Source organism: Callospermophilus lateralis, chromosome 7 (genome assembly GCF_048772815.1).
Source record: "Callospermophilus lateralis isolate mCalLat2 chromosome 7, mCalLat2.hap1, whole genome shotgun sequence".
Classification (NCBI taxonomy): domain Eukaryota; kingdom Metazoa; phylum Chordata; class Mammalia; order Rodentia; family Sciuridae; genus Callospermophilus; species Callospermophilus lateralis.
The window spans coordinates 112,140,906-112,152,752 of record NC_135311.1 but is presented as its reverse complement, the minus strand read 5'-3'; the positions used below and the strand labels follow the sequence as shown (position 1 = coordinate 112,152,752).

Below are 11,847 nucleotides of genomic sequence, written 5' to 3'. Positions count from 1 at the left end.
GAAGTACTCTTCCAACTCAATAATTAAGAGAGAAATCAGCAGTTGAAAAACTTGACAAAGGATCTGAATAGACAGTTCTCCAAAGAAAATATAGAAATGGCCAATAAACACATGAAAAGATCTTCAACATCAACAGCCATCAGTGAAATGCAAATCAAAACCACAGTGAGGTATGTTTTCACACTCATAAGGATGAATGTAATAGAAACAACAGATAATAGTAACTGCTGGTGGAGATGAAGAAAAATTGAAACTCTCATTCATTGCTGTGGGGATGCAAGATGGTGCAGACACTTTCAATCCCAGTTCTTCAAAAGGTTAAATATGGAGTTATATAACCCCACAATTCCATCCCTAACTATATACCTAAGAGAAATGAAAGCCTTTGTCCACATGAAATCTTTAATGGGAGTGTTCAGATCAGCATTGTCCATTGTAAAAAAGAAAAATAGAAAAAAGAAAAATTACCATCAACTAATTAATGAATAAACAAAATATGGTATATCCATAAAATAGGATATATTTTTTAGTATTAAAGAGGAATGCATACTGACACATTCTGTGACAGCAATGAACCTCAAAGACATTGTGCTAAGTGAATAGAGCTATTTACAAAATATCACATTTTACTATTTCATTTACATGAAAATTTCAGAATAGGGAGATCCATAAAGACAGAAAGTAGATTAGCCATAACCTAAGGCTGGGGTGGGTTGGGAAGAATTTCTTTTTATTTTGTTTTGTTTGTGTTTGTGTTATTTTTGGTGCCAGGGACTGAACTCAAGGGTGCTTAACAACTGAGCCATATTCCTAGCCCCTTTTATTTTTTATTTTGAGATACAGGCTTGCTAAGTTATACAGAGCCTCACTAAGTTGCTGAGGCTGACCTTGAACTTGCAATCCTCCTGCCTCAGCTCCCATATTGCCAGGATTACAGGCATGCACCACCATACCACCTGGCTCTCCTATTTCTTTTTGGCATGATGAAAATATTCTAAAATTGACTGTGGTAATGATTGCACAATTCTGTAAATACACTAAAAATGTTGAGTTTTGCCCTTTAAATGGGTGAGTTAATTGTATCTCAATAAAGCCATTACAAAAGTAAAAGGAAGTTGGGCACAGTGACACACACCTATAATTCCAGGAACTCTGGAGCCTGAGGCAGGAGGATCACAAGTTCAAGGCCAGCCTCAGCAACTTAGTGAGACCCTGTCTAAAAAAAAAAAAAAAGGTAAAAGGAAGCAGTCAAAGAGAAACAGGGAGAAAGAACCCAACCTCTGTCCAAAGCCCTGCAGTTCACATCGTAGGTCTCATGTGTTATCCCACTGCATCCTCCCAGAAGCCCTGTGGTGGAGACATCACCTCCATTTCAAAGATACGATGGCTTCATGCAGCCTGGTCTCAACCCAAACAAGAAAGAAGGGAACCAGCTTAGGTAACTACCAAGAGCAAAGTGTTATGTTAGACTCTTCAGGTACGTCATCTCAGTTCGTCCTTAGAATACCCTAGGAAAGAGCTATTACTGGCCCCATATTACACAGAAGAAACCCAGGCTCAGGGAGGTATGGACATAAACGCTTTGTCCCAAAGCCCACAGCTACAATGGGTCAAAGCAGGATCTGAATCCAGTTCTGTCGAATTCCAGCTAAGGTCCTTTCCTCTGTGCCCCTCCTGATACCAGGATCCAAGTCCTGGGCCCCTGCTCCTGAGTGCTCCTACCTGCTCCCCGCCCTGGCCTCTGCCCAGTCCCATGCAGCTGACTTGGTGCATGCTTTCTGCCGTCTTCTTTTGCTGGCCAACCTGCTACCACCTGCACTAGGCACAGAGAACAAAAGGTAGACGTGGCACCATAATCAGCTGGCCCTATTCCTTAGGGGGAGAAGTTTCAGTGCCGGAGAAGCTCACCTGTGCTTAAGGAAGACCTGCAGGACCCAGAAGAAGGGGCAAAACCCACACTCCGGTGCAAATGAATCAGAACCGAGACCTCTGTCCTATCTGCCAGGGAGCCCCTGAGAGGGGCAAGAGGTCATGGTCCTTCCACAGAAGCTCCTGGCCAGAATCCCCACCCTGGACAACCCCACAGCAGAGCAGAAGGCACCACAGTGGAACGGCAGTGGGAAGAGGGATGTCCTCCACTGGGAGCCCAGGCGCTGGATGCCTTTGGTGGGAGGTGATCACAGCACCTTTGGGATGGCCTCTCTCTTCCCCATTGGCACCACAGCAAGGGTCTGAGCTGAGAGAAGGAGCCTTCCCTAGGAGAGAGGCTGCTCAGGAGGAATGCAGGAATGCAGAAGATGAGGCTGAGGCTGGGCTCCATCACCATGGTCATCTTACCTGACAGGCCAGGCTTCGGGGCAGGACTTCCCTGCTTGGCCCAGCCAATAGGGACAAGGACATGCTGGTGGGACAGGGGCCAATTACTGCTGGAGTGGAGCTGGTTCCTCATAAGGAGAGAGAGAGCTGCTCAGGATTCAGCCGAGCTGCAGGGCCATGGCCACCATGAGTGGTGAGTGGGGTCCCTCCTCTGGGTGGTAGAGAGAAAGGCCTGAGGAAGGGGTGCCGGACACAGATGGGGGGGAACTGGATCAGGGGAGGGATCCAGGAGCTTTGATGAGGGTCTGAGGAGAAGTTTGAGTACAGGGCGTGAAGGGGCAAGGAGACTGGGGGCTGAGACAGGAATAGAAGCTCAGCTGGGGGCTGGGGCTGGGTCGAGGTGTTGAAAGTGAGTCAGTTGAATGAAAATGGATCTGGAGAATGGGTTTTGGGGTTGGGTTCATTTAAGGGAAGGACATGGGGACTGAGACAGAAATGGCAATACCTCATGGAGATGGGGCAACTTGTCAGGGGTGGAGAATGGACTAGGGAGGTTGAGAAGGTCTGGGAGTTAGAAAGAGGAGAGGGAGCTTGGAGATTCTTTCCTCTGGGCTTGGTCATCTGTCCCCTCTTTTCTGAGTTGTCCCAGTGGGATGTTCTCTTCATGGAGAAGGGTCTGTGCTGAAAGCCACCTGGGTCTCCTACCCTTCTTTAGAGAGTGGCCCCTGAAGATCCCCTTCCTTCTGGGAACTTTGGTTACCCACCAGTACAAAGATTAGACTAAGGGGGTTCTCACCTGCCTCCCCCCACAAAAAAAGCCTAGAGCTAGTGGAATAAGTATATTCACAATTACACATTAACTGTACAACCAACACCACTAAAGTTCACACATACACCATCCCTACACAGACACAGTCACAAATCACTTATCTGTGGCCACACACTCACCAGACACTGCCCTGCCCTGACCACTCTGCATTCACTCATGTAGCCAGGCTCCTCCTGGGCAAGGCAGGCAGGACCCACAGAGCCTGGGCCCCAGCAAGGCCACACGCATTGCTCTCTCTTCCCCCAGGTATTCTGGTGTTGGCTCTCCTGCTGGCTACCTCCAGCTGCCTTGCCTACTATGAGGACTTGGCCAAGTGCTTCCAGGACCCGAATTATGAGTCCTTCCTTGTCACAGCTCAGGAGGGACTCCACACCTCCCCCCTGCCCGAGCGCATAGTAGTAGTGGGAGCTGGCATGTCAGGCCTGACAGCAGCCAAGACCCTGCAGGATGCTGGCCATCAGGTGAGGAGGTCTTGAGCAAGGGCGCGTAACCTGCTGGGCCCCTGGAACCCTTAACATTTAATCATCGCTAACTTTCATTTGCATTCCTGTGGAAACAAAAGCCCAGAGCTATGCTGACAGGCAAAGGCCAAGAAGTGCCCTGTCCCTGCTCACCGGGAGCTCTTCAGTTTCACATCTCTCAGGACCATTCTGGAAGAAATGCCCAGTGAGGTTGCCATGCACATTTGAAGACTGATGATGGGGATTCCAGGCCAGAGCGTGTGGCGCTGTAGAAGTGGGGGTAGGGGGTGGGGAGAAGGGAGACTCCTATCAGAGAATGACAGAAGTTTCTCTGGATTCCCAGGTAACCATCCTGGAGGCCAGTGATCATGTTGGGGGCCGAGTGGTCACATTCAGGAACAAGGAGGAGGGCTGGTACTACGACCTGGGGCCCATGCGAATCCCCAAATCCCACAGGTAAGTCCTAGGAGAGAATTGGAGCAAAGGACAAGTAGGAGAGATAAAGGAGAGGTGGGAGGGGCCCTGCTGCTATCACGTCAAAGCCCTTTCAGATTCGCTGTGTCATGTAATTCAACTCTGTAAGTCAGGATTAATGCTTGTCTCTCACTCACCAGAGAAGACCAAGGCTCAGAGCCCAGGGTCACACAGAAAGTGGAAGATCCCACAGTTAGAATAGTTACCCTTAACTCATCAAACTGTATGTTTTAATATGGGAAGTTTCTTAAATGTCAATCATATTACATTAAGCTGTGAAATTATAATAGTTATTAGCAATACCTACCATTGGTTAAGCACTTACTTTGTGTCAAGCCCTGTGCTAAGCATTATATTTACATTATTTGGTACTTACAACCCTATAAATTGAAACTCTTATGATTTCCATTTACATATCAAGAATCTGGGCTCTGAAATATTAAGTGACTCACCCAAGTTTCTCCTAAGAGAAGCAACACAGCTCCTCATCAAAATCAAGGAGGTACCTGGCATAAAAACAGATGCTTGATCCTTAAACTATATTTGACTCTTGAGGTTTCCAAAACAAAATGATCCTCAGCCTGGTATCTTATATGCTTCCATAAATATGACTTATTTTTTGCCTTTAATGTAAATTAAAACCCAGTTTCTCTCTAAACTTTCAAAATAAAAAGCTAACTGTAACAGCCCAAACTAGGAGTCATTAGATGTGGCTTCACACTACTTAGAAAAGGCAAACAATTCCAAATACTTTCTGAAACAAAAGGCCTCATCTCCACCTTTGTGTCTCATAAACTGGGAATTCCTTAAAGGCCCTAATTCAGTGATGGGTGAACTTCCCCAGGGCAAAACAGAAGAAAAAGAAATAATGCCCACAGCAAGAAAAAACAGAGAATAGAGTTGAGAAACCAGTTAGTCTGGGCTCCCTGGCTGCAAGAAGACACTGGTTTTCCTGGTAGTGGTTTGAATTGTGGAGTCAGCAAGAACAAGGATGGGGGTCAATTTATTACTGTCTCTGCTCCAGGCTAATCCACACCTATGTCAAGAAGCTTGGCCTGAAGCTGAACAAGTTCATCCAATATGATGGCAATACCTGGTACCTCATCAATGGACAAAGACATCGCAGTTGGGAGGTCAAGGCCAACCCAGAGATCCTGGGCTATTCCATGAACCCCACAGAGAAGGGCAAGAGTGCCATGAATCTCTTCCACCAGTCCATTATCAAAGTGCCAACTGCCTTATCCCAGCTAGGGTTGGGAAGGAAGAGGGTCTTGCCTAAGGCTACTTGGCAAGTTAATGGATGGACTCAGGTCATCCAACTCCTACCTGGTGCTCTTGTGATGGATCCACCTTCCTTCTAACACCTGCTAAGAACGTATCACTCCCAACCCCACACCAACCTCCTTCCCACCCCCCACCCCACGCCCCACCCCGTCCTTGGGTAGTCTGATGGCCTATTACTTGATCAGTGGAAGCGGGAGGAAAGGGAATCCTAGATTAGCCAGTCTTTGGTAATGAATTAATCCTCCTGGATCACAGCGAAGTTCTCTGCCTTAAATTTTAGTCTCCAAAAGGTCTTTAATGAAGGGGAGATGCTTGGAGAAAGAGTAACAGGCAGGAGTTCCTGGAACTACCACCCCTCCACCTCCTTGTCCCCACTTTTTTCAAGGGACATCCAGAGAACCCAGAAGTCCTGCCTTTAATTTAAAGGAATGCAGAGGCACCAGCCCCAGTTCCCAGACATCCTTGTTCCCAGCAGCCTGATGTCCCGGAGGCCCAATTTGAATGGTGGTATCTCTCTTCCCCTTCTGCAGCTCAAACAAAGTCTGAAAATGTTCAACTGCAGCCACCTGATGTCCTTCTATGATTCTTACTCCACCAAGGTGAGAGTGGCAAAGAAGTTCCAGGATGGAGATGGGGTGGTGGACTCTGTGCTCAGCCTAGCCTCCTGGCTTGTCATCTGCCAACCAGGATGCCTTCTTCCCACTGCCAAAGGCTTCCTCTTGCTGGAGTTCATTCCCACACTGGTCTGGGTCCAGACGCCTGCTTGATCTACACTCTGGGCCCTCTACCCCACATTTCCATCTTCTGTACCTCCCCACAGGCTTACCTGGTGAAGAAAGGGATGCTGAGTGGAGGAGCAGTGCAGATGATTGGAGATGTGATGAATGAGAACGCTGGATACTATAAGTCCCTCCTGGAGTCCCTGAGGAATGCTAACATCTTCTCCAAAAGTGATGAGTAAGGTGGATCTGGGGCCAGGATGAGAGTCCTCCCCGTCCCCAACACTGATTTACTGGGTATTTGCATGTGCCAGACACTCTGCCAAGCACTTTCTAAGAACTGTCACATCTAATTCTTAATATCCCTATAAAGTAGATGGCATTACTCAGAGCCATTCTACAGGTGAAGATGCTCAGACTAGGGAACATATCCAAGTTCACACAGCTTAGGCAAGGGCTGAAGTCAGGCTCCAAACCCAGGTCTGTAGGTTTCTACCTGCAAAGTAGAATTTCAGGGTAACTGAATATCTGTGGGCTCCAGCCCTAGATTGCCTATATGATCATGGGAAAGTCACTTTTGGGTGTCAGTTTTCCAAATTGTCAAATTAAGTAACAATCCCTCCATGATAAAATGCTGCATATTAATTACGGGCTGTATGTGAAGTGTTCTGCCCAGGGTGCAGGGAGCTAGTTCCCTCTTTTTTTGTACCAGGAACACTGGAGACAAGGAGGCTCTTGGGCCTCAGGGTGCCTCCCCCCATCACTCTCCCCTCCCTTCTCCCCTGCAGCTTTTATGAGATCACCGGGGGATTTGACCAGCTTCCCAGTGCCCTCAGTGCCAGCCTAAAACCTGGCACCATCCATTTGGGATCCAAAGTGGAGATGGTAGTGAGGGATGGGCCTGAGGTCCGGGTTTTGTACCGCAAAGGTGGGCCTACCTCGGAGCTGCGCAACATCACTGCTGACTACGTCATCATCTCAGCCTCTGCCAGGGCCACGCGCCTCATCGCCTTCCAGCCACCCCTGTCCCCAGACAAGACAAACGCTCTGCGCTCCGTGCATTACACCAGTGCTACCAAGGTGGTTTTGGCCTGTGATGAGCGCTTCTGGGAACGGGATGGCATCCGAGGTGGGGTCTCCATCACTGACCGGCCATCGCGCTACATCCACTACCCCAGCCACAACTTCCCCAGCGGCAAAGGTGTCCTGCTCGCCTCCTACACTGTGGATGACGATTCCCTCTTCTTCACTGCCATGAAGCATGACCAGGTGGTGGATATTGTCCTGGATGACCTGGCGGCAGTGCACCAGATACCCAAGGAGGAGCTGAGGCGTCTGTGCCCATCTTCCGTGGTCAAGCACTGGTCTCTGGATCCCCTCACTATCGGTGCCTTTGCTGAGTTCACACCCTACCAATTTGTAGACTACTCACAAAAGCTCTTCCAGCCAGAAGGCCGTGTCCATTTTGCAGGGGAACATACCTCCCTGCCCCATGGCTGGATGGACACTGCCGTCAAGTCAGGCCTCCAGGCTGCCAGGAACATCCAGGCAGCTGTGGACAAGGAGGCCACTCAGGGAAAGGTGCCTCTGCACCAACCCTTTGCCAATGTCCAGGATAGTTCCTCCAAGAGCAATCCCTAAGATAGTGGGCACCAGCAGGCTGGGAGGTGGAAAGAGGAGGAAGAGACACAGAAGAGAGGTTACCATCTGTCTCTCCCTGAACCCAATCATGCCAGGCAAAAAACTCAGCTAGCAAGTGGGCAAGAAACATCACTCCCTTCCCTGTTTCTCTCCCCAGCTGGACCGACAGAAAAGAAGCAGCAGAGTCAGGGCTTATGGAGGGGGAAGGGAAGAATCAAGGGCAGAGAATACTAAAGTCAGGCCTTAGACTGAGGAAATAGTCTCTTGCTGCCTAATTATAACAGGAGAAAAAGAAAAGGTCCAACAATACCTAATTTCTATCACCTACAACTAGAAGTCCCTGAAGGATCCAAAACTACAGTAACGCTAAACCACATACTGACCACACATGCACTACCACAACACACAAACCCCATCCTTGCATGCCTGGACAAGAGCTCCATATCTTAGTCCAGCATGGAGACAGGACAGAAAAAATTCTTTTCTGCTTTTTTTTTTTTTTTTTTTTTAGTGTCTACAGTTGGGATCTTGGCCTCTATCCTCACTTCCACATCCACATTGCTAAACAGAATCCCCCACCTCCACCTGCCCAGCCCACACATCTTCCTGGAGGGCTCCCCACTCTTCTAAACCCAACCTGTCTTTCCACACTCCATTCAAATTATTCCCCCTCCACAAATCTTCCCTTCACAGCCACCCAACTCCCAGGGATCTCTCTTCTTTGAACCTCAATTCTTCCCCTCTAGAATCCCAACCATGTGGACTACAGATCTTATTTTTCTGACATATAAGCATGTCATGGTGGCATATTATCTCCCCACCTAGACAGAGAGCCCCCAAGGGCTGAGATCTAATTTTTTATGTTTGGTGTATTTTCTTTGGTAGTCACAAAACACACACTATATCCTTCAGCCTGTCAACACTGATCAAACCTTTATCTTATGTCTGCTGCTGTGTGAAGAACCAGAAATATAAAAAATGAGCAGCATTACTAAACTGAATCCACTCCTCCCATGTCCCCATGCTTCCAAAGGTCAGCTCCCAAATCGGGCTCAATTTTTTTTCTCAAATTCTTGGAGGGCAAGAACTACTCCTGGGTATTGGGGCTCAAGTAGACAAAAGGAAAAGTAGATCACGTCACAAACCCTCTCCCTGGAGAAGATCCCCACCAGGAAGACCCTGGTGGAGCACAGTAAAGTACTGATATGCAGTGTCCTGCGCTAAGACTGGCAGATGGCATGACAGAAGGAATAGAGAATTTCCTAGGAAGTTTTCCTAGGAAACTTTTGTTAAAACCCTGTAAGGCTCCTTTCTGGTTTTCCATTCACCAGTATATTATTTGGTACCTTAGATTTAGTTCCACGTGACAGAAACCAAATTCAAACTAACTTAAGGAAAAAGGACGTATTTTGGCTCCCCTGTCTAGGAAGTTCAGGATGAAGCTGGTTTCACTCAGAGCAAATGGATTCATGACTAAAAGGACGTCAGTTAGGCCCCCTTTCTCCCCCCCCTTGGTCTTACTTTCCACACGTAGCTCCTATAGTGGGCTGAATAGTGTCTCCAAATTCATGTCCACCCAGAACTGATGAGTGAGACCTTATTTGTAAATAAAATCTTTGTTAGTGTAATCAAGTTAAAATGATATCAACTTGGATTAGCAAGGGCCCTAATCCAATGGCTGGTATCCTGATAAGAAAAGGGAATTTTGAGTCCATGGGGAAGACAGTTCAAGAATGCCAAGGATTTCCTGAAGCCACCAAAAACTAGAAGAGAGGCATGGAATAGACTCTCCCTCAAAGCTCCTGAAAGGATGCAGCCCTGACAACACCTTGATTTTGAACTTTTAGCCTAGAAATGTGAGCAAAATGATTTCTATTGTTTAAGCCATCCAAGGTTGTGATAATATGTTATAGTACAGCCCCAGGAAATCAATTCAGCTCCCTTCTTCTGCTTTTCTTCTGGAAAAGAACATAATCAGAAGCCATTTCAGAATAAGACTAATAAATCTAATAAATTAAAGAATAACAAGAATAATAAATAAATAATAAATCAAAAATTAAAAAAAAACCCTTTTTAAAAGAAGCCATTCCAGGATCATGTTTTTATAGGTTGCCATACAAAGTAAAGAAAGGGCTTCTCTCTTCTAGAGTCCTCATATGGGTTTCCATTCTGGCCATCCACCTGCTTATTCAGGGGCCCACACCTTGGCCTAGAAAGTGTGTCTTGTAGCTGGCAGCCCCAGTAGCCACCAGAAGTTGGGAAGGGGACAGCAGCAGATACACACTGCAGACTGCAACTCCTCTAGACCTCAGGGTTGGGCTGAGGAATACACTGAGCTACTCCAGGGCTTGGTAAGCCCCTCACAATGTACTTGGTGAACCAGAAGCCAAATTACACCGAGAATGTGAGGGAGGGGGAGTAGGAGTAGTCTTTGTCCAAACTGTCTCCCGGGCTGTTTAGATTTGGTAGCCTCTCAGTGTCTTGACAAAGGCCATCTCTTCCTTAAGATTCTGAGTCAGCCCGGGAGGAAGCCTGACCCAACAGGTCTAATCAGAGAAAGGAGCAGAAGGCAGAACTAGAGGAGAGGGAGGGGCCTAGGCAAGAGCCCACCATGAACCATCATGAATCCCCAAGAAGAGGGTCCTAAAGAAACAAGTCAGGAAGGAACAAAGGCAAGGACTCGGCAGCAGGTCTACTCTCTCTAGGCTGAAGGGGAGAACATATTGAAGGGACTAAAGATTTTAGGAAGCATTAGTTTATTTCACTTAGTGATATTCTTCATATCCATCCATTTATTGGCAAATGCCATAATTTCATTCTTCTTTATAGTTGAGTAATATTGCATTGAGAACATATACCACAGCCCCCAAAACCAAAAACTGGATGTTCTCCCTGATATGTGGATCCTAACACACAATAAGTGGTGGGGCGGGGTGGGAAGAATAGAAGTTCATTGGATTAGACAAATGAAGGGAAGGGAGGGAGGAAGGGAATAGGAAAGACAGTGGAATGAATCAAGCATAACTTTCCCGTGTCCATATATGAACACACGTAGTGTAACTCCACATCACGTTCAACCACAAGAATGAGAGGTTATGTGTCAAAGTTCACTCTACAGGCATGTATATTGAAAAAGAACAATTTTTTTTTTTAAATTTAGGAGGCACCTCTCTTCTTTCCCTTGCTCCTGACCAAAAAAGGTGTGTGTGTGGGGGAAGGGGGACAAAAAAATATCTAAGATTCAGATTGGTGTGACTCGCTCACAGGAATACATGACCTTCCAGTGGACACAGGCAGAGTTTGCAGAGCAGGAGCCCCGGGGTAGGGACAGTGCTGCTGGGTGAGTCAGGGCTGGTTTGTAGATGTGGCTGCCAGGTGGGACAACAGAGTATGGCCAGGAAAGCCGCTGCTGGAGCTGCCAAGATGCAGCCACTGGGTGAGGCGAGTGTGTCCCTAGAGCCTGCCTGGAGTCGGTCCATGAGGTCAGGTGAGGAGAGCACTGCCAGCCCCCTGCCCATAGGCCACTCCTCCAGCTCTCAAGCTGAATAAGGAAGGCGGACCCCAGCCAGCAGGAGACGGACCTTCCTGCTGCTCTTGCGGCCAGTGCCCTCCAGCGCCCACTATTCTGGAGCTCACACTGTGCCAGCTGGCCAAGGAGCATGTTACCAGGGTGTGAGGAGGAGGGGCCCGCTTCCTCACACCCTGACAGTGTTCTCCAAGGCACAGCAGAACTTCCTCTCTAAGGAGTCTGGGAGCTGGGGCTGACCTGGGGCCAACTGGTTTGTTAGATATGAGTGACCAACTGTGTGCTGAGGGGTGGGGAAGGAGACTGGAAGAATGCATATGAACATTTTGTGTCTTATTCAGTGTTTTAAGTCTTTAGTTGCTTCATACACATTGTCTGTACTCCTGATAAAATCCACGAGAGATGTTTATTAGCCACATCTTATAGATGAAGAGACTGAGGCTCTGAGAGGTTCAGTAACTTGTCCAAGATTACCCAGAAACAGCATCGCAGGCAGGATTAAAAGTCTTCGCTGTCTGCTTTTATAGGTGGCATTCTTGTGAGCTTCCGTACTTTAGATGACATGTCGATGAATGTGATTTTCTTATAGGCCCCACC

At 47.6% G+C, this 11,847-nt stretch overlaps 1 protein-coding gene across 1 annotated transcript; it reads left to right on the top strand.

Moving 5' to 3' along the window:
* The first annotated feature begins 2,493 nt into the window (after positions 1-2,493).
* LOC143404495 (L-amino-acid oxidase-like) lies at positions 2,494-7,724 on the top strand. The gene is made up of 7 exons (XM_076862612.1): positions 2,494-2,509; positions 3,392-3,606; positions 3,950-4,062; positions 5,105-5,306; positions 5,895-5,963; positions 6,185-6,321; positions 6,872-7,724. Exons 1-7 carry the CDS (start codon positions 2,494-2,496, stop codon positions 7,722-7,724), a joined length of 1,605 nt encoding a protein of 534 aa, XP_076718727.1.
* Positions 7,725-11,847: the final 4,123 nt, after the last annotated feature.